The sequence below is a fragment of the Xyrauchen texanus genome, chromosome 20, assembly GCF_025860055.1.
Source record: "Xyrauchen texanus isolate HMW12.3.18 chromosome 20, RBS_HiC_50CHRs, whole genome shotgun sequence".
Taxonomy (NCBI): domain Eukaryota; kingdom Metazoa; phylum Chordata; class Actinopteri; order Cypriniformes; family Catostomidae; genus Xyrauchen; species Xyrauchen texanus.
The window spans coordinates 26,058,331-26,082,271 of NC_068295.1; the positions used below are offsets into that span (position 1 = coordinate 26,058,331).

The 23,941-nt window shown below is 40.7% G+C and overlaps 1 protein-coding gene across 2 annotated transcripts in view; it reads right to left on the reverse strand.

The window, feature by feature from the left end:
- atrnl1a (attractin-like 1a) overlaps positions 1-23,941 on the reverse strand; it is a 421,271-nt gene that overhangs the window by 169,312 nt on the left and 228,018 nt on the right. For both annotated transcript variants that reach the window (XM_052150500.1, XM_052150501.1), the window contains exons 23-25: positions 17,793-17,887; positions 15,948-16,026; positions 14,780-14,937 (exon numbers count right to left, since the gene is read on the reverse strand). In XM_052150500.1, the coding sequence (XP_052006460.1) occupies positions 14,780-14,937; positions 15,948-16,026; positions 17,793-17,887 (332 nt within the window). The remainder of the gene's footprint in view (positions 1-14,779; positions 14,938-15,947; positions 16,027-17,792; positions 17,888-23,941) is intronic.

The window sequence follows — 23,941 nt, forward strand, 5'->3', positions numbered from 1 at the left end:
TGTAGAGAAAAGCAGATTTCTATTGAAAGAGGGACTGGCCATTAGTGGAGCTATCTGGTGGCTTGGGCTGGTACATTCACTTCACTTTACTGAAATGCTTTCTACTCCTAGACTACCTCTAACTTCAGCCCTTTACTGTACTCAGAACAGTACCCATACAAACTGAGTCAACCACTATTTGGGAAAACATTCCAATCTTTAACAGTGAGGAAGAGAGCTGCTCATTGGCTATATGACAGAGCCTGAGAACTGAATTGAGAACGCTTTTAAATTACAATTAAATTCCTATATTTGAATTAAGGTAGCAAACATGACGCATACATATAATATGAATTTACATTTCCAGTCAATTCAAATTAATTAATTTGACCACTTCTTAAATTCTGCATTTTGCCCAATCCTGCTATACTGTCCTTGTGGCATCTACTGTATGTTGTCAGAGCTGAATGCTTTTTAATGGCGTGTTGTCTCCTTGTCAATTAAAATAATAAAAACAGTAACAAGCTCTGAGTTTCTCATGATGTCTTTGCCCATCGTCAGTATTTTCCTACCCATCTCACTCCAGCTTTAAGCTAATAACCCTGACTTCACCACTTCCATTAAAAAGCTCTTTGAGGACATAAAAGCACATTATGGGTATGCTAGCTGGCAGATTCCAAGCTCTTGCCTTTTCCCTGACCGTGTAGATTCGAAATATCTATGGAAAAGATTTAAAGACCTGAAGCTTGTGATTGATGGCCAGGCTCAGGAGTTTAGGCTCAAAGTCCAGTAAAGCTGAAGCATGTTGTTCTATAAAAGAGCACGTCTCTGTTATTGCCATACCTCTGGTTAGCAGGCCTGTGTTATCTGCTTTCATAGTAGCTACGGCATTATACTGCATATGCAATATAGTGCTTTTTTTTATATTTGATATCTATCTCTTCAATATATTTGGTAAAATTACTCAAAATGGTTCTTTTCAATCAGATCGCTGCCTTTCTCTCAGAGAACAAGCTGCTAGATGACAATCAGTCAGACTTCAAAATTGGAAATTCCACCGAGACTGCCCTACTATATGTCAATGAATCCATGAGAGAGGAGAGAGCTGGATCCAGATCATCCGTCCTCTTTCTGCTGGACCTATCTGCAGCATTTGACACAGTCAACCATCAGATCCTCTTTTCCACCCTTTCTTCTCTGGGCATCACAGGAACTGTGTAAACTGATTAAATCCTATCTCTCAGGTAGGTCTTTAAAGATTGCCGGAGAGGTGTGGGGTCAAAGTCACATCAGCTACTTCCTGAGGTATCTCAGGGCTCAGTGCTTGGCCGAATTTTCTTCTCTATATAAACTATCACTGAGACACAGGTTTTCTTACCATTGCTATGCCGATGACATACAGCTCTACCTGTCTTTTCAGCCTGATGACCCCATGGTGACTCCTCGGCAGATATATCGGCCAGGATGAAGTAACACCACCTTCAGCTCAACCTGGCGAAGACAGAGCTCCTCGTCTTTCCAGAAAACCTTGCTGTTGAACACAGCATCACTGTTCAGCTGGGTTCATCCACAATAACAAATCCAAAATGGTCAGAAACCTAGGGGTAACCATCGACAACCAACTCAGTTTCACAGATTATATCACAAAAACATCCCGATCATGTAGATTTTCACTCTATAACATAAGAAAGATAAAACCCTTCCTCTCTGATCATGTCACACAACTCCTTGTTCAGTCTTTTGTGATATCTAGACTTACTGTATTGCTCTTTAAGTTGGCCTTCCATCATGCGCAACAAGGCCTCTGCAAATGATACAGGATGCAGCAGCACGGCTGGCTTTTAATGAACCCCAGACCACTCCTTCCCCCGCTGGAGGAGCGGGTGGAGAATCCCTATTTCCTTTTGAAATTTATTTCGGCGCACGCCCAAGAGCAGTTTCCTCAGCCCCCGGGCTCTACTTCCGGTCTCCCCGGCCGTCGTTATCACGACAGCCGGCCACCGGTTTTCTTTGGCAAGTACAGCGCCCTGGAACCGGATCTTATGCTTCCACACACCCAGCTGTGGCACAACCCGCCCCCGAGCCGATGGTCTCCACAGGCCACAAGGATGAAATTCTTCCTCCCCCGTCCCAGGCTGTTCCGGGAGCGGTCACAAGGAGCCAGGTAAGTGCTTCGATGTCCCTAGACTCAGCACCCCCGGGCTCCGCCCTGTCGCGAGGCCCTGCCTGCCGGTACGTCCGACGCTATAGTCACGCCCATTGGTCCCTCTCGCTCAGAGTTAGGGGGCGTGGCTCACGCTCCCCAACCCGTCGCGTTGGTTGATCAGGACCGTCCGACTCGGCTATGCGATTCAGTTCGCCAGGCGCCTGCCCAGGTTCAATGGCGTCCGCCCCGCCACGGTGAGAGGCGAGAACGCCGCTGCCTTGAGTGCGGAAATTGCCTCCCTCCTACAGAAGGGCGATAGATAAAGAAGGGGTTTTACAGCCACTACTTCATCATACCCAAAAAAGGCGGCAGGTTGCAGCCGATCCTCGACCTGCGAGTTCTGAACCGGGCTCTGCACAGACTCCCGTTCAAGATGCTCAAGCAGAGACGCATTCTAGCGAGCGTCCGGCATCTTGATTGGTTCGCGGCAGTAGACCTGAAGGACGCGTACTTTCATGTCTCGATCCTTCCTCGACACAGACCCTTTCTCTGGTTTGCCTTCGAGGGGCAGGCATATCAGTACAAAGTCCTCCCCTTCGGCCTGTCCCTGTCCCTTAATTCTTTCGTCGCAGAGGCAGCCCTTGCCCCACTGAGGGAAGCAGGCGTCTGCATCCTCAACTATCTCGACGACTAGCTAATCTTAGCTCACTCGCGAGGCATGTTGTGTGCTCACAGGGACCTGGTGCTCAGGCACCTCAGCCGCTTGGGGCTTCAGGTCAACTGCGAAAAGAGCAAGCTCGTCCCGGTTCAGAGCATCTCCTTTCTCGGTATGGAGTTGGACTTGGTCTCAATGTTGGCACGTCTCACCAGCGAGCGCGCACAGTCAGTGCTGAGCTGTCTGCGTACGTTCAGACGGAACATGCTGGTCCCACTGAAATCCTTTCAGAGGCTACTGGGCCATATGGCATCCACAGCCATGGTTACACCGATTCGGTTGATACATATGAGACCACTCCAGCACTGGCTGCAGACCCGAGTAGAGACGAGCATGGCACCACGGCACACACCGCGTCCTCATCACGCAGACGTGTTGCCGCTCTCTCAGTCCCTGGTCAGACCTAGCGTTCTTATGGGCAGGATTTCACCTAGGCCAGGTCTCCACATCGTGGTCACGACAGATGCCTCCCAAAGGGGTTGGGGCGCCGTATGCAGCGGGCATTCCCCAGGTTGTCCCCTTCGGCAGCCCTGTGTGATATATATCCCGCAAAATGGTTTCCCTACCGGTAAACCGCGTCTTCCTTGGACAGAGGGCCCTCTGCCCTGGCTCGCCGTGTTTGTAGTAACCCCTCACCCCTTTGGGTAGTGTTTACCATGACGCCGTTCCACACGATGTGCTTCCGCTGCTAAATGGTAAGACAGTGTGTGTATTCCACCTAACACCCCCCCCCCCCTCTCGGGGCCGGGTGTGGTCTCCGCAGTGTCCTCATCTTTGGAGGGACACCCCCCAGCTTGGACCATATATTTGGCCCCCAGCCGAACGATTTCGTTCCTTTTACGGGTTGAGAATAATAGAGAGAAGGCCCCGGCTCGACCAGCCAGTCCTTATACTATAGAGCAGGGGACCGCTTCATGCCTGCCAGTGTGTTGGGGGTAGTAATGCGACGGCCTGCTGCACTGGCTACGAGGCACACAGAGGTTTGCCCGTCTCGCACCGCCAGTCTGCATAACTCGGTTCAGCTCTGTGCCGTTTTTCATGGGGACCCCTAGTGTCAACTCATCGACACAATGTTGAGTGAGTGACAGACGCAGAACGTCTCGGTTACTGACGTAACCTCCGTTCCCTGATGGAGAGAACGAGACTTTGTGTCCCGCCAGCCACAATACTGAACCATCTGCTGAAAGTGCCGGGTCTTTGGCTCGGCTCCTCAGTGCGATACCTGATGTGTATTTGCAGCGTCACTCCTTGTATACCCGTATGTCCGGGGGAGTGGCATGCAAATTCCACACGCCAATTCTCATTGGCCTTTTCTCAAAATCAGAGATGTCTGGGCTCCGCAGGAGCGACCCCTAGTGTCAACTCATCGACACAACGTCTCGTTCCCTCCATCAGGGAATGGAGGTTATGTCAGTAACCGAGACGTTTTAAATGAACTCACTAAAAAGGGCAAATAGAGCTGATTTACAGAAATGAATTAAACTTAACAACTCTGATGCCATTTTTGCAAATTATTGATACAAATTACATAAAATTGAATTTAAATAATAATTTTTAATTCATCCTTAAAGCTGTACATTCAAAATATTTTATGAAACAAAAATCTAGTTAAATATAATGAATGCATGTTTTCCAGTTTTTCCGCATGTAAAAAAAGCAATATTTACCTACATATATATTTATTAATTTTTTTGTGAACAGGGTGTGCACTACTTCACCCAGTAACATTTTGGAATTTAGTTGGTATTTATTAATATTATAACCCATCAATTACAGTATTTATTATTGTCCGGTTTGTCTTTTTAACATAATACCTGTATTATTATTATTACTTTGAGGTTTTATTTTATACATTAGCATTATATTCCTTATATTATATTCCTTATATAGTCTTATTTACTTCACATTCACCTGGAGCTTATATTCTGATGCTGCAGTGTATTTGTTCACCATGTTGCAAAAGGCTGTATTTTATGTAAGCATTGTAGGCAACATTTGTAACAGTAACAGTGAACACACAAGGCACTGTGGACCATCAGCACACTAGAGCAGAAAGAAAAAACATTGCCGTTTATCAAGTGCTGAAAATTTGCTTGGTGCAGAACATTCTGGAATAATGTTAAACATTGTAAGTCACCTCTTTGCAACCTGAACGTTAAATATTTTTGACACCTGCGCTAAAAACAATATAGACACAGTGCAATTAATGAAATAGAATGCAGGTATCTCGTTTTTTAAAATCTGAAGTTCTTATTAACTTCAAACAGTGTCTAAAAATGTGCCGGTCACGGCGTGAGATACTGAAGAAAGAGCGTTATGCGGTGCAGCAGTCGAGGACATCCATCCAGCATGTTTTACATAGGAAAACAATTAAAAAACAGAGCAAATGCACACAAAAACACATTTGGTGTGAATGGCCCCTAACTCTTCCGTTTGGGTGTTTCTGAGCGTGTGAGTGAAACAAATTCAGAGGGCCTATATATATTTTTTTCATAAATTACAAACACAAAGTCCTACTGACCTGAAGAATCTAGCAGCTTCTAATGTGAACCGCTCTGAGAGCGCTGGCAATGGCATGTTGGCGCGTGTAACCAGAACAACATGTCACTTCATGTGGTTTTTAATGAGCTTTCCGACTGGGGTGGGGGCCCTCTTGACGTCCAGGGCCCCACGCAATTGCGAGGTTTGCATGGGGTTAAAACTGCTACTGGTAGAGGGATGGTTTTTATCTCATATGAAAATAATTCAATAAAAAATATTATAATAATTTTAGCAATTCATTAATACAAATTCTCAAGACTGAGAATGTGTTACCTCTTACCTTAGGAATTAAATCAACATTAACTCTCGGTTTTATGCAATAATATGTAGAACTAGGACTATAATACAATTTTAAGAAGTACAGCAGATGTAAAAAACTGAATTAATTACAAGGATATTTTTCCCCCAAACATTTTCAATTTCACGGTCATTTTTGGCAGCAATTTTACTCCCAGTCCTCCTTCATTTCTGACCCTGATATGAATGTTTGATTACACAGATCAGGGTGTAATTTATCATACAGGATAAAATCACAAGTACACCAGTGGCATGGACTATGTATCGGATTATCTTGACATGATGACAAAAGAAGCCAGTGAGATGTTAGGCATGTTAGACTGAGGTGTAACTGTAAGACTATGAAGGAAATTTGTGGAATAGCCTACTTTATTCAGATATCACGCAAACAGACAGCCTTACCTTAATTCTTTGAAATTTCTCTTAACAGGGAAAGTTTGATAATATTCATGCCCATATCCCTAAATACAAAAAGTATTGATTTAAATTTGCATTAGCATCCAGTTACCCTAATGTTTTTCTTACACATCTAATTTAGTTAGCTGCTGTCCAATTCAATTCTCAGAAACAGTTTGGCAGACAACATACTTGACAAAAGTTTTTTGCTAAGCAACACACTTCCATAAAAGTTAAAATGTCAAAAAATAGGTGTGATAATAAAGCAGTGATCTGACACAGAAGATCTTATGAGAATTAGCATTTTATTACTCAAATTGTATTACTCGATGTGAAACAGTTAAAGGATGGGCAAGGAAGAGGCGAGAACCGGCTTGTCAACATAAATCATATTTTAATGAGAAACTTAAACCAAAAGCACAAACATAAACACACATGACGGACATGCCCGTAATTCTCTCTCTCTCGAACCATCGTCACCGGCCGCCTTTATCCCTCGCGCGCCTCATCAGGCCGATTGGGGACCGGGCGCGAGATATTCCGACCCGGCCCCGCCGCCCTCCGCTCCACACTCCTCCCGGCGTTATCTCAGGCCGGGGTGCCACCGGCATGACGTACACCCCCCCCAGAGAGTTTCTTCCCTCCTCCCCTCGCGGACGGCGGTCTTCCGTCGACCCCTCCACGTCTCTGGGGACGGCAGGGCACTCCTCCGCCCCCGGCAGCGGCTCCCTCGCTCCAGGCGGTCGGGGTATCCAGTCCCCACTTGCCCCGCGGACGATGGCTGTACCCCGTATCCGGGCGGTCGGGCTACTCTGTCACTCGGCAGATGGCAGCGGCACTCTCCTGGGTGGACGGCAGTGTCGAGGACTCTGCGACAGGCATCCCTCCTCCTTCCCGGGTTTCAGCACCAATGTGAAACAGTTAAAGGATGGGCAAGGAGGAGGCGAGAACCGGCTTGTCAACATAAATCATATTTTAATGAGAAACTTAAACCAAAAGCACAAACATAAACACACATGACGGACATGCCCGTAATTCTCTCGAACCATCGACTTATTACTCTTTGAGTGATTAAATACTTTGAACCATATTTTGCAAATACTTTCATTGTTTTTAAAAAATAAAATAAAATGTGTCCCTTCCTTTATTTTGTCCTTCATTTCCTTTGTTTTTTTTATTTATTTTACAGTACTATTTTCTATATTGTCTCATTTCAATTTTTAATCTCACTCTCAGAGTGGCATGCTATCCATACTACTCCTATCATATCTGTCTATGGCAGCTATAGAAAGTGTGTCACGATTCCCTGTTGTCTGCTCAGTGTTTCACTAGTCAACTGTCTTAAAACTACAATTCCCATGATTCCTGGCCCTCATCACTCTGTCATTGTTCTCACCTGATTGTCGTTTTGTTATCATCATGTCTGTGTAGGCCTATTTAAACCCTGCTGTTCCTCCATTCGTTGTGATTGTCTGGATGTTGATGTTTTGCCCTGCTCACTCTGTTCTTTTACCCTTTGAATGCTTTTGTGTTTTTGTTTCAGTTTTCCCATCGTGGATGTTTCCTTTGTTCCCGTCTGCCTTGTTTTCACTTTTGATTAATAAAACCCGCGTTTAGATCCTCACTCCTCGTCTGCCTCCTCCTACTAACGTTACAAAGTGTAATTTGGTAATACGCCATTCCGAACTCGGTCACAGAAAGAGAGCGAGAGAGATAGATAGAGAGATCAGTAGTTGTACAGATGGTGCATTAACATTCATGACAGAATCGAATTACTGCAGAGTGATAATAGTTAAATATTATGCACACCAACAATATTCAAATGAGCACCATATTTATAATCAGTCAGCAATTCCACATGCAGATATATGGATTACCTATATTATCTGAGGCAGAACAAACTAATTTTAAACTTGTATGACATGTTAAATCATACATAAATGGAGAATATAAATATACTTTGAATACTTTGCATAATGTGTTCTTTTGGTGATCTATGAACATACAGACATTTATTCCAAATATTATTGACACTGCTGCTGGAGCAAAAAGTTAATATTGTTTCTCAGAATCTGGATTGGAATTTCAAAGTATTTTTTTTTATTATTATTTTTTTTTTGTTGTTGCATACTTTCATGCATGCTTGAGAACAGTACATGTTTGTTTAAAAACAAATTGAAATTGAAAATAGAATAAGGCTGAATTTAGACTGACTGTTTACATATAAGAACATTATTAATATCTACATTAAAAAAAATAATAGAAAACACCCCTTCTGTAGATTGCCTGATGAATAATATAACATTTAATAACATACAGATTACACTTTCAATAAGCTCAGGGATATATAGCTGGAGTTCCAGGAGGACCAGTCTCTAAATATTCCTTCCCTGCAAAGGTCCGGACAATACAGATGCAATAGCCGATGTGGCTTGTATGCTATGAAATAATATAAGCAGTGTGCATTTTTTGGTTATTATTAATTTCCAAGTTGGTAGCATTATTACATTGTCAAAGAAAGAAATAATAAAATAAATTATAAATAGAGTGTTTACAGCTGTATCCTAAATTGTATATTCCCTATACACTGCACTATATGGGGTGTCATCAATTTTGCACTGTTTTCTAAAATGTTAGAGAATGATTTCACTCTCTACATAGTGCACTCATTTATACCCAGAATGCATTCAGATTTATAGTGATATTTAAAAAAAAAAAAAGGTATTGTATATATTTTTTTATTTATTTTCAAATATTTTGTTGTTTCTTATTTTAATCCATCCATCCTCAACCACTTATCCTGTGTACAGGGTCGCGGGGGGGCTGGAGCCTATCCCAGCTAACATTGGGCGAAAGGCGGGGGACACCCTGGACAGGTCGCCAGTCCATCGCAGGGCCACACATAGACAGACATACACTCACACTCACCTCCACATCCACATCCACATCCACATCCACATCCACATCCACACCTAGGGCAATTTTTTTGGAGACACCAATTAACCTAGCCTGCATGTCTTTTGGATGGTGGGAGGAAGCCGAGTACCCGGAGAGAACCCACGCAGACACCATGCAAACTCCACACAGAAAGGCCGGGGCAACCAGGGTTTGAACCCACGACCTTCTTGCTGTGAGGCGACAGTGCTAACCGCTGCACCACCGTGCCGCCCTCTTATTTTAATCACTATGAAAAAAATTTACTATATTAAACATGACAGACAAGCAAAAATGTATGTATCATATCCATGAAACCAAAAATAAGACAAAGCTAAATTTTATAGTTACATAGTTATTATTTTAATTTTATATTATAATTTTCCAATCTAATGTACATGTAAGATTAAGTACACTGAGCTTTTTAACTCTTCGGTGCACAGTATTAGAGGGAGTCAACGAGTGATCAATTTTGGACAGAGCATATGAAGCAATCTCTGGTGTCATGGCCTTCTTGTATTCTGGAACACTGAGCACTTAGCTTTACCTATCCTGTTTCACACCTGTTAAAGTGATTCTGCTGTAGTAAAGCTATCAAAAGATATGGCAACAATGTGTTTTAGGTTAACAGTTCCAATTTTCCCTTTATCTAAAGAGACTTATTCAGATGTCTGAGATGGACAGAGGCTGAGATAGACCGCACACTGTCTGTCAGAAATTAGATTACCAAAGGCATTCTATTTAATGATATCCACTGCACTGGTGAAAATAAGTGACTTCTGTGTTCAGAGAAAATCAAATCTTTCTAAATTCCATGTACTAGAGGGGCCACGGCAGCCATTGAGGCCATGCCTTATGACAGGATCAGTGTTTATTTCCAATTAAAAGTTCATTATAGTTTGAGTGACTAAGATGATATTGCCACTTACTGTATGTTGAGGGGTCTTAAGGGTCTCCTATGTGCTTATTTAATTCACTCATGTATGAAGATTATGTAAATGGTGACAAAAAGGTTTTTGCTTTGTCATGTTCCAATTATTGACAATAAATTAAAGCAATTCCTCTACCCCTCTTCTGAATTGCAATGCCTTTTATTTTTAATGTGTGCCTGAAACCATCTACAAAAAACAAAAAGACCTGCACCTGTTCTCATTTGGAATTACAAATTCTTAAAAAAAGTAGTACTTAACGCACTCACGCATATCAAGGTTTGAAAGAGCAGCCACTGTGGAAGAGGACAGCAAAATTCTAGAGGGGTGAGGAACGGGGCCACAGTGACAGACTAAATAAAAGTCTGTTCCACTAGGATGTGCAAATCCCCTCTTGCTGTGCCCCCAAACCAGCCCTCGCTCTAAGCTGATGTCATCCTGAGACTGGGGAGATCACCCTGGGGAAGCAGAGCAAGTGAGGGCAGGAAATGGTTTCATCACTGAGGTAGCCATTCCAAAGCCGAGCAGCCTCCCTCAGATCAGCATTACACATGACTATCTCTACTCTCCTACTGTTACTTATTAATGACTGAAGAACCAGCCTTATTTGATCTGGATTAAACCTGATCAACAGGTAATTTTAAACCATGAACAATGATTAACAAGATAATACAAATTGAAATATGTGGATTACATAGAGACGAAAAAATGTTAAGCAAATCCAAACGCTTATGAATTAGCCTCCCTTTGTCTAGATTGGCATTTTCACAAACAGATTCATAAGGTATCAACCTATGCTTCAAGTATGTCCAAGCTATTGACTTGTAGTGTGTATATATAAATATATTAATATTCATCCATATATACAGACTAAAGGATGTTTTGAAATAAGAAGCAAAAACAAATCTGTGGCAGAGATTAAAGGGAAAGGAGGAGGCGAGAACCATCTTAAATAATATAAATATAAAAAATATTTGAATATAAAAAAACAAAAAGACAAACACACACACACAGGTGTCGAACAAGGTGTAAATCTCTCTCTCTCTGTCGCACTGCCGTCTTAGGTCGGCCTATATCCCTCTCGAGGGCTAATAAGCCTGATAAGGGGCTGGGTGTGCAGAATCACGACCCAGCCCCACCCACCGCCCTGCCACAAAAACACTTTTTAAGTTTTATATAAATCTGCTTATTTGTTCTCTTTTTGTTTGTTCTTTTTGGAGGTGAGGGCGTGGTCGAGCACCTGTCTGGGGAAAGAGAAAGCAGAAAGGACATCCACCTGAGAATAATTGTTACTAATTGCCATCACTATGTTCACAGTGAGAGTCGATGGAGATTAAAAAGATCGCCAGTTCACAGAGAGAAGAGAGAGAGGGGAGAGAGAGGAGCTCGTTGACCCAAGATATACCATCGAGTGGTCCTCGGCCCACTGTCCTGCATCCGTCCAAAACGCCAGGTGACAGAACTCGCCAGGTGACAGATCCAGCGCCACCAGATCGACCACTCCCTCGGCATCGTGACCCCAAGTCAGCGGCGAGGACTCCTTGGACGGCGCATCCTTCCTCCTTCCCAGGCTTCAGCACCAGTGTAACAATTAAGACGGTAACGAGTACGCTGGGACCGGTTTGACAAACACATTTTTTGCAGCGTATAAAGAAACAAAAACACACACTGCTTTTCAGTCAGCTGCATCAAATCATAAAGATATTCAGACACATGGACAAGCTTCGTACATCTCTCTCTCTTCTCTGCCGCTGTCTCCTCTTCTTAAATAATCCCGCTGCCCCTCGCTGGAACACAAGGCAGGTGGAAGTAATTTGCCACTTCCCGGCCTCGCTCTGCCCAGACACCGCTCGGCTCCCCCTGCACAACACATACCTCAACTGCCGAACTCATGTCAGGGATTTCTCCGGTCTGTGACCTACTCCTCCCACCCCCATTTCTAGGGAGGGAGCATCGACGGGTCACACAGTCTCCGGATCCGACCTGTGCGTGCCTGAGAGGGGGAACAGGGCAAAAGAGAGGAGAAAGGGAAGAGGGGGTGGGAATAACAAAAGGGAGAAAGAAAGCAGAGAGGAGAGAGAGGGTTGAGAGAGAGGAGCTCTGGCCCCAGATACGCTGTTGAGTGGTCCTCGGCCCGCTGTTCCGGACGGCGCATCCTTCCAACTTCCTGGGATTCGGCACCAGTGTAACAACTAAGGAGGAAGCTGGAACCGGCTTGACAAACACATGACATTTTTCAGTGTATAAAGAAACAAAAACACACACTGCTTTTCAGCCAGCTGCGCCAAATCATAAAGACATTCAGACAAGCGGTCAAGCTTCATACATCTCTCTTTCTCTCCTCTGCCGCTGTGTACTCTCCTTAAATACTCCCGCCGCTCCTCGCTGGAACGTGAGGCCAGTGTGGCATGCAGGTGGAAGTAATTTGTCACTTATCTTCCCAGCCTTGGTCTGCCCAGACGCAGCTCATCTCCACCCTGCTCACCACATTCATATTCAGACGGTAAACGAGAGGTGAAATCTGTTATAATAGAGAATCTCTGCCAATATGTGACATGAAAGAGATAAAGACAGTCAAAGCGAGGGAGAGAGTGAGTGTAGGCAGCGGAAATGCAAAGACTGAGGGTGATGAATTCAGCACACAGCTCCAACTGTGATAGCAATCACAGGTCTGTCAGCAGCCCACTTCAGCCACAGGGCCAACAGTGACACATATCTCATCCTTGGTTCGTTCTGTGTGGACACAAAAGCCCAGATCTACACTAATAACCCACATAAAGTAAGCCCTTTTAAAATGGAATGACATAAATGAGACAATATGAAATACTCTCTTGTATTAGATTTGCTTGCTACTATGCACAACCTTCACTTACAGGCATGAGCACAAAGGTTATATACTGTAAGAGCCTTAGACCCATCTGGACGAGACACAGAGAATAATAGAAAACACATTTTGAAGCATTAGTTGAAATAGCAAACTTTTTGCATCACTTTGTGTAAACAAAGATAAAGACATTATGCACGGCATACCCACAGACCACCGAAGTCTATTTATTTACCATCGGATGCATTATTGCACAAAAAAAAATGCAAGTCCTGGATGAAATCACCAGTACCAGTCTGAGGGATAGCACATTTGTTTCTCTATTTCTAGTTGATAAAACAAATATTAAAATAAGAAATATACTGTAGAACATCGCTTACTATGGCTGGCAAGAGGAAGTATTTTCTCTCGATTCACAAAATAGGCCAATAAATTACTTTATACATTACTTTATTTTGAAAGCTTTACAACACAGTTTGAAAGACATTATTACTTTATGTCACTCAGACGTGATCAAGGTCAGGGCTAGAGGAACCATTCTTCTCAGGTTACTTAGAAGTCTATATATGCTTGTGGTATTGGGCTCCTGATGAGGACTATTAAGGGCTTATGTTACTATCTCATCTATATGTGGGTATGGTAAAACTGCATTAATGGGAATGATTCACAGCCACAATCAATACGTGGCTGATACTAACAGGCCAGTTGCACTCTCAGATAAAGTACAACAGGATCAGACTGAGGGATGATGGGAAGAGTGATGACTGTGCGGGCTTAGTCAGGGGCCTGACTACAAGCAGCACCACCTGCTCTGTCTAGAACCTTCACATATAATAAGCAGGAAGTGAGAAGGCACATCAATACATCAGCACCTACATATGTACCAAAATACACATTATAAAATGTACTGCTCTGGTTCTGGATGCTGATTGTTACCGATATTTGTGAATATAAATGTTCCCTTTTGTACAAATGGATCAACTTGGTGAAGTTTGATATTATGCATTAATTCAGATTTCATGCTGCCTTCTGGCCTACGAATTCGGCGAAGCAATTCACGTCCAGACCCACTATGAGCCACAGGTGCTCTGTACTGGGGTAGGGCTCCACAGGCTTAGTTCCCTCCTCAGGCAAACTCCCCATGATGTATTTTCGCAGTACGGTCCCCCTGTCGGCGGACCTGCTTCTCCCTTGGGCAGTCCCACTACCCCCGGTTGCCTTGCTTGTAGAGCTCCCCCCTCACTAGGCAGGACCTACCACCACACTGCTCCCACTTACAGCTTCACAACCCTCATGGTGTATTTGCCACATGCTACCTCCTCCTAGTCTGGGCAGGATGTGGCGTCTGCAGGGTCTTTGCCCCCTAAAAGAATAGGACCGGGAAAGACCATATTCCCCAACACATTTCATAGTGCTAAGATAGCCCCAGATGCTTCACACCCTATGCGAAAGACATAGAGAGAGAAAAGGCAGCGGCTTCCGGGTTTGATCCCATGCTAGTCATGTAGCACCTGTTCCCCCTCAGGGGTGCAGGAACCTAAGCTCTGTACATGATATCTCTTTTGGGGACGTTGGGGAGGGTTACGTGCATCCGACACAGTTGCCTCTAGAACGTAGCAGCCTGCTTGCACCTGCATCAACAGTTCACATAACACGGACTAGTGCGTGGCGTTTTTGAATGGGACACCTTGTGTCACTTCATTCGACACAAGGTCTCGTTCCCTCCATCAGAGAAAGGAGGTTACAACAGTAAACATGGCGTTACTTAATACTAATGTTTTAAATTAGGAAAAGTTCAGAAATCAGTATTTGGTGGAATAACCCTGATTTTTAGCCATCAAACAAAAATATACCTTTTTTTATTTTTGTCAAAACAATCATTCATTATTACTTGTGTCATATTTCAAAAACGTTTGTTCATCAGAGATCGAAAGTAATGTACAGGGAATGCACATAAATTTACAATTAATCTCTTACTTACCTGATTTAATAAACTCCATGAACTAAGCAGACCTTACCTGTATTTTGATTGGCCATGAAAAGTTGCTGACGTACACATGGAAAGTGATGTTGGGATTTGCAAGAAAGGAGAATTTCTCATAAGAGAAGCTGTCTCTGTACTCTTTGATGTTAGTCTTGGACACAATGGGGAATTCTTCCCCTGAGATCGTACCCGCTGAAGGGACACAAAATACAGCATCAGCAAACTGTATGTCAGCCAACAACAATGCATGTATACAAGACCCTTTGCATTGTTTACTGTTGTTAGTGAAATAACTGTAAATATGGCATAACATTCTTATCAACCCTATAACAATCCGTTTCATATGCTCACAGCGTTGTAATATAAATTTTGCCACCAAAATTTGAAGAATTGGAAAAAACTTCTAAGAGCTCCTTGTTGCCCTGCAAAAGGGTTTGAACAGATTTATAAGTTGATAATGAATGTATGGTCTGTCATAATAAAGCAATTTCCAACCACAAAGCATATTGGTCAGTCTATATTTCAATTTTAATCTATGTTTCCCAGTTGACCCATACAGAGGATACTCCATTAAGTATGACAGAAAGAAAAACTGCCAATCAATTCAACACAATGTAAAATTGAATTTTCCAGAAACCTTTAACCACTCATACATAAATAATAATAATAATAATATATATATATATATATATATATATATATATATATATATATATATATATATATATATATAGTTCTTATATAGTATATATTGAGCTAAGTGTTAAATAGTTATTTTAAAATGCTCTCATGAAAATAGGATTTAAGCTCAAACATTATCTAAAGCACTATTCTAATGACCATATGGAAAAGGCTAAAGTCACATCAGGGAGTCTGGCTTATCTTAACCTACAGGACACATACTGTATCTACCTGCCCTGAAGATTTTGTTAAAAAGGAACATAAATTATTATTATTATTATTATTATTTCACTTAAGATGTGGCCCTGACACAGGTAAATGTTTATCTTAATTCAAATCACCAAAAATCTCATGAATGCCCTGACAAACTGATTCAAATAGCTGCTCTATATTTTACTCAGCTACAACAATTTAAAAATAACTCTCTCTGTTAGGAAATTTTTTGTTTTCTTTCCTTTTTATCTGAAATATGACATGAAATACAATGACAAAACATGAAATACAAAGAACTATCACAACACCTGTTGAGCCAATAGTCCATGTTATGTTGACGTTGAGGTTGTTTGATGCACTAATTGACATATCAAGGTTCTTGTTGGTCTGAAAAATAAATAGCATGATCATATAGGGTAAAAACATAAAATAGCTGGAATAGTGTTTACAGTATATTTTAAAGTATTGTTTACTGTAAACAATAATGTAAAAATGTTACAATAATAATTTAACAGAAATTATAACCTCAAAAGATTAGTTAATTCTCATTACAAAAAGTTTACTTAAATACACTTAACTTTGCTATAGTATAAAATCAGTTCAATTAATGCCAAACTATATTTTTAACACTTTTTGTTTACTTTAGGATTTAAAAGTTCATATTTCACATACATTTTAATTCAAGTATTCACACTTATGTTGAATTCATAATATGATTTTAACATTACTCAGTTCAATTTAATGTACGTTTGTCATACAATTGAAATGCATAAATAACTTTTTTTTAAGTGCACTATACACATTACATTTATTCTGCAGGTTGTTTTAAATAAAAATTACACTTTCTTTCATTACAACACAAAATTAATGATTTTTACAGTATGTGTCCTCTGTACATATTTACAGACTTTCAAATATTTACTTCAGATGTTATATAATACAAACCACTGTCACATTATTTTAAATATATAAAATAGATGGATAAACTTTAGGTTGGATTGAAAAAGCCTCGTCTGTAAGTTTACTGACAGTTTAACGCTTAGGTAGGCATTGCTAACATGTTTTATCATGTTGCTAGCATGTTTTAACATTAAGCTAGGCATTGTTAGCATATTGCATTTTAGCGTGTTGCTAACATGTGTTATCAATTAGCTAAGCATTGCTTGCATGTTTTAGCATGTTGCTAGCATGTTTTAGACTTAGCTAGGCATTGCTAGTGCCATGATTCACTGTTGTTTGCCTTGTGTTTCTCCCCTGTCTTTTGTTCCTCCCAGACCACACTTCACATAATTCCCTGCCCTCATCACTGCCAATTGTCCTTGATTGTTTTCAACTGTCTTTCATTTACTCATTACTATTGAGTATATAATGCCTTGTTGTTTGCCTAGTCCTTGTCAGTTGTTATATGTTTTGACCTCCTGTGTATGACCATTGCCCATCATGTATGTTTTCACTGTTCCTTTGTTTTCCCATCGTGGATATTTATTTTGTTCCTGTGTTTACCCCATTATTCTGTACTTTTTTTTTTAATTATTAAATACTGTTTCAGCATACCTAGACCCAGCTCTCGTGACTTCCTTCCAGATGTTACAGAGAGCATGTTTTAGCATGTAGCTAGCATGTTTCTAGCATGTTTTAGCACTTAGCTAGGCATTGCTGGCATGTTGTTAGTATGTTTAATCACTTAGCTAGGCATTGCTGGAATGTTGTTAGCATGTATTGGCACTTAATTGGGCATTGCTAGCATGATTTAGCATTTAGCTAGGTGTTGCTAGCATGTTTTAGCACTTAGCTAGGTATGTTGCTAGGTGTTGCTAGTATATCTATCATGGATTTAATGCATGTAGCTTGAAAGCTTGGGCAGAAATTATAGTCAGAAATTTTTAATGTGAGTCAATAGGAAATTGTGCTTGTTCGGTAGTCCGCAACGAGAAAACGGTAATTCCGATCAGTTTGAAAATATATAGCACACTATTCGAAATCAGTCGAAGGTCTGTGCACAGTTTGGTGCATGTAGATTGAAAGCTCTAAGAGGAGTTTTTCAAGACAACCTAATTATAGTTTGCTGTACTGAGACAGGGAAATTATTTTAGTGAACACACTTCAATTCAAAACTGAAGTGATTGTGGACACAGAATGCAAAACTCACTGACCTCTTCTGGAGTCGCCATGAAGTTAATGGCTGTGTAGTGTTGATCATCCTCCTGAAGCAGACTAAAGGTAAACTGGTAGTCTATCAAAAGATTATCTAGTGAGGTAGAAACAAAAAGCAAAAACTGTAATCATAACTTGCATGTGTCAAACTGCTTAAACATAAGATCAGAAGTAATTTTAGCTGTTGAAAGTGATTCATTGATAAAAGTTTTGCTTGGAAAAAATGGTTCATGGTCATTCAATGTTGATGTCACTACATCATTGCAATGATTTTGACTTGTTATTCTACAAAGTCAAATACAAAGTATTTTTGGGAGAGAGGCAGTTGTCATATGACTTTTGACAGTTCACATCTGCAAGATCAAAGACAAAGACAAGGTCACCTTGCCTGATTCAATTGTGAAGAGGGCATATCATTATATAGCAAGAGACAGAGGACAGCTGAGGATTGATTTGATTGTCCAGTGAGTCAAAATGTATATCAGCTGAGGCAAGAAAGCACTGTCATTGATTCCATTGCACAAAAAGATGAAAAAGCAATAGCTGTTTTTTTTTCCCTTCTTTTTTCGTGATGTATATTTGTAGTTTATACTCAGTGCCCTCAAAAAGGTACGTACATACATAATTGGGTAATCCTTTTTAAGCTGCATTTTGTTATTAGGGATTAAGTAAATGACAATGTCAATAGACTATCTTAACTTAAACCTGGCCGTACAGTATCAACCCTCAGGGTTTATTTACACTTGGTTACTTCATACGTTTCTACTGATTCTGATTGCTATCCGATTAAAAAGCACATATAATTTACACTTGGCCACATCAATGTGTCTCCGCCAAACAGATATAAATCCAATCTTTAATTCCCACACTATATGCAAATAAAACTGAGTTTATGTTTGTGTGCACTGTGTATTTTACCCTTCGGGGTTTGTCATATTTAAGATGTGTCATGCGCATTAGCTGCGTTTATTGTTAGCGTTTAGTTTCAGTTTCGTCAGTAATCTGCATTAAATAAAAAAAGTTCTGCCTCCTCTGCATAGATATTCATACGTAGATGCCTTATTAGCAGCTGTTCCTATGGACCACAATACTTGTTTCCACACAAAAGCAGTTTATGCAACGTCAGGGCAAGGAGCTTGGTCTGAAGCATCTCCGACTTGCAATAAAGCCCATTCAAACAATTCTCCTTGTTGACCATTCCAAGATGGCGCTGCAGTTGACATATCCAAACCAGCCAAATGAGGCATCAACCATAAACCTCAGCCCTTGAACGAGCAACCTTAATCAAACAAAATTATCCAGAGTGCCTTCTAGACTGATCAAACAAATTCTACACGGTTCCACGTTTTCCAGACCTTGTTCACAAGTGCTGATGTTTATCTGTGTGTATATGTGCATGTGCTAAAAAATTAATTACTATAAACCATGGCAGATTGGAAAATGTTCACATAAAGTGAGCGGAACTAAAGGATATTAAATGTAACAAATAGCCGTGTTCATTCAGCAACCAGAGAGTTGGCAAAATTACTGCAGATGAGATCAAAGCTGTCGTCTCTGGTTTATCTCTTCCTCTGACCATTCTATACCCTCCCCCGTCACACAAATGGAGAGATTATTGCTGGTTCTCTCCCTCTTTTTCTCTCCTTCTTGCCCCAGGTGTACAGCAAAGCTATGTTTATCCCATAAGGGTCTTCAAGTAAACTTCAGAGAGTTTTTCCATCCCAGGAAATAGACAAATAAGACCAGAAAATTCAAAAGGGACAAAAAAAAGCAGTTTTGGGGTGTCGAATAAGTGTAGTTTGTGGTGCTTAAGAGTACACTCAAAGCTATTTACTGCCCACACTTTGACTTCCTGCTGTGATCTTATTTATACTTTTGAGTATGCATGTGTTTGTTGGCTTGTGTACATCCATGACTTCATGTGTGTGTGTGTGTGTGTGTGTAATTACAATTTATTGTAATTAATTACAAATTACAATACGCTGAAATATTTTCTCTGCTTCCAACATGTTTGCTTTCACTCTGTTAGCCAATGTAAGCCAATTATCTGCATGAATTCAGACAGCAAATTAAATTTCCCTCGAGTGAAATTGAAGAACACTTCTAATGTTGTTATTTCGTGGTGATTTAATCCAGCATTAGTGTATAAAAACATGTGCTACTACTCTTTTAATAAAGAATGAAGCCACTTCTCATTTAATGAATGAGCTTATTAACCTGTTTTAAACTCTTGAACATTTCAGCCATCTTCTTATATACATTTTTTTACATTAGAATCCACCAAAAGACATTCTGATTGTAATTGACAATACCATATTCTTGATGCTCTGTTCATAAATTCCACCCTTTTCTTCAAGTACTGTAGTCCCGAATAACAGCCTCAACAACCCAAAGTATGTTTTCCTTTAAACAACCATGCAAACACATTTAATTTTCAGGTTAAGAGATTTGAAATGAAGCAATAGCTTTGTTATTGTCTTCCTCCATAAATGTTATTATCCTCCATTTTGGAACACCTTGCAGCCAGTAATAAGAACAGAAGTCATATTATTTTAAATGCAGGAAAGAAAATGGCATACTGCTCTTGAATCGGCAGATGCTAAATATATGCAGGCTCACATGGGCCTTTTAATGTAATGAGCTGAAAACAAGCACCATATTATAATTTAATTCTGTCTTTTTTCACTTTTTAAAGACACATACAATGTTTGTGCACTGCATAGAAATGGAACAGAACTATACACATTCATGCAGAAGAGATCATGATGACAATTGTTTTCTCATCAGAACAAAATGTCCAAAATGCAATGTAAGAAGTTAAGCAAATCTGCATATTTTTTATATTGTATGTATTGGAGAAGATATCTACATCCAAAGGCAAAAGCCACTATAATTGTCTTTAGAAAATGAGGCAAGTGTTTCGTTCCAAATTAAGTGCCTTTGTGTGCAAGTACAAAGCAGCCTGTCTAAAAGTATTTAGCCATCTAAGCAGAATGCCTGATTAGTTCTTGATGAGGGGCCCGAGGATGTCTGGTGTCTGACCGGCTGGTGAGACACTGAACTGGGTATTTTTGTCATGTCTGACTTAGTAGTTATGGCTTTGATATGAGCAGGGGGAAGTTGCCTCTTAGTGTAATGGGTATAAACCCATAGCTCTCTCATTAGGAAGAGAGAGTGTTGAATATGATACAGAATGAGGGGCACTGTTAAAGACATAAAATCGCTTACTGAGTGCAGATTTCTTTCTGGTGTTGTCCTGTTGAAACAGCAGGTTTGTGTTGTAAGTACTGAAGGGCTCATTCCTTCTTTTTATAAAAACAGACTGTAGTTGTCACAGCCATGAACTATGACAATTATGGTCCATTATCCATTATGGTATTACAATCAAAATTAGATTCAATATTATATTCATTCTAGAGTGGACAAAATTAACAATTTAAATTGTGCTATAAACGCTGATGAAAACAGATGGAAAAATTATTTTATTTAAATTAGCGGCAATTTTTCCATAAGCATGTGCGCAACATCTTATCCAATTTCCATGAGAGTGGAAATTCTAACTGCAATTTTCATGCCAGCACAAAGCACAAAAGAAGTTATTTTCAATTCTTCTAATTAACTGCATATAGTCTTTACATTACCAACTTCTTATTAATATGTGGAATGGTGGTGGCGTAGTGGGCTAAAGCACATAACTGTTAATCAGAAGGTCGCTGGTTCGATGGTGCTGGTCCCCACAGTCACCACCATTGTGTCCTTTAACAAGGTACTTAAGCTTCCGGTTTGGCGATGTAAGAGAAGGCAGCAAAGGCGAGGACCTCCCAACCACACTCCTTTTAATCATATATGCGTCTTCTTCTAATCTAATTGCTTTACAAAAATAACATTTAAGAACTACACTTAGTTGAGAAAGTGGAATGAGCAACTCTAAACAGAAGCAAAGTACCGCGCCAGCAACACGGTCAGGCGCTTCCCTAGCGGGTAAGTTAGCAGTAATGGCGGCTAATGACACCACTATTAGCAACAAGGACGTACCTGAAAAAGACAATACGAATAACTTGTCGATGAGTCAGCTAGTCTCCGAACTGGCAAAACAGCGGGCCAGTTTAAAAGAGGACATGGCAAGATTAATTCAAGATTCAATCAAGCCATTACAGGCCTCCCTTGACACGCTACGCGAGACGGTCGGCTCGTTTCAGCACCGGCTTGCATCTACTGAAGTACTGGTCGGCGAAAACTTTGAAAGGCTAACCGCCGTGGAAACGACGATTAAATCCTTGAAGACGCAGAATTCTTTTCTTCTTGACCAAATTGACGATCTTGAGAATAGAACCAGAAGGGCCAACCTGCATATTATCAATATTCCGGAAGGCGCTGAGGATGGAAAAGACCCCATCGGATTTATATCTGGGCTGCTTAAAGATACCATGGAGAGTGTGTTGACAAACCTCCCGAACTTGAACGAGCGCATCGCGTGCTTCGCCCCAAACCTGGAGCAGGGCAATCTCCAAGACCATTCATTGTCTGCTTCCACCGATTTCAGGAAAAGGAAAAGGCACTCCACTGGGCCAGGCGACATGATATTAAATTCAACGGAACGTCACTGTGGCTATACCCGGATACGAGCGCAGCTTTAGCGAAGAAACGCGCCGGATTCAAAGAAGTCAAACAATCCCTCTATCAGAAAGGCATAAAGTTTCAACTTTTGTATCCTGCACGTCTCCGTGTGAAACTCGGCGAGGAAATTCACACTTTTGATTCACCTGCGGCTGCCGAGGCTTTTTACAAACAACGCGTCCTTGTACAAGACTAAAGATATAATGTTACTGTCTGTGAAATTAAATGGTACAGACAACATACTTCAAGTAATAAGGTGACTTTCTCTATCTATTCTTCTATAGCAAGTTATTTAAAACTTCAAGAAAAGATGGCATGTTTGTTTCTGTTTATTGCCTTAAAGTTCATTCAGTACACTGTGTAACAATGACACTATACTCCATGTAAATATTGTGGTTTGGAGTCTCTCAAGAAGATCGAGAGGTAAAGACTGGATAACCTGGAGCCATGCAATTTATATAGGTTTCTGCAGCTTGTTTCAGTTGGGGAAGCAAGCATTAGGAAAATGTTGGGAAGTTTGGTTCTAAGTTTAATTTATTCAAAAAGTATTGAATTTTTTTTTGTTTGTTTTATGTTATGATTTTAGAAAAACTGAATAGTGAGGAATCATTTATGTTTCTGATGGCATATTTGATCTGTGAATGCTTGACTAAATATATATTTGTCCATGTCTGATATGGCCGATTTAACTAAATCTCCTGGGGGGTCGAAAGTTAGATTTGTTAGCTGGAATGTCAAAGGTCTAAATAGCCCAATCAAAAGAGGCAAAATTTTTGCATATTTAAAAAAATTAAAATCTGAAATAATATTTTTACAGGAAACCCATTTGCGCATTGTCGATCATCTCAGAATTAGGAAACCATGGGTGGGGCAAGTTTTCCACTCTAACTTTAACTCTAAGGCAAGGGGAACTGCCATTTTGATACACAAAAGCATTCAATTTACTGCCTCTGGTTCTATTGCAGATACTCAGGGAAGATATGTTGTAGTCTCTGGGATATTATATAATGTTCCTGTTGTATTAGTTAATGTATATGCGCCTAATTGTGATGATGTGAGTTCTATTAATAAGCTAGACTCTCTATTGCCAGACCTAAACTCCCATCTTATGATTTTTGGTGGTGACATAAATTGCGTAATGGATGCGTCCCTTGACCGTTCCAATCCCAAATCTTTATCCCGTTCCAAGATGGCCCAAGCCTTATATACATTCATGGATCAAGTGGGGGCGGTTGATCCTTGGCGATTTGTTTTCCCACAAAGCACATAATATTCCTATTTTTCACATGTTCATCATGCCTATTCAAGAATTGATTATTTCTTTATTGATAAATCTCTCCTTCCTTCTGTTGGACAAATTGAATATTTACCTATTGTGGAATCAGACCATGCCCCCTTGCAATTAGACCTTATTTGTAATTTGAGGTATAACGAACGGCCTTTGTGGAGATTAAACACGGCCTTGTTATCAGATCCTGCATTTTGTACATTTGTATCAACAGCTATAGATAATTTCCTATTACATAACATG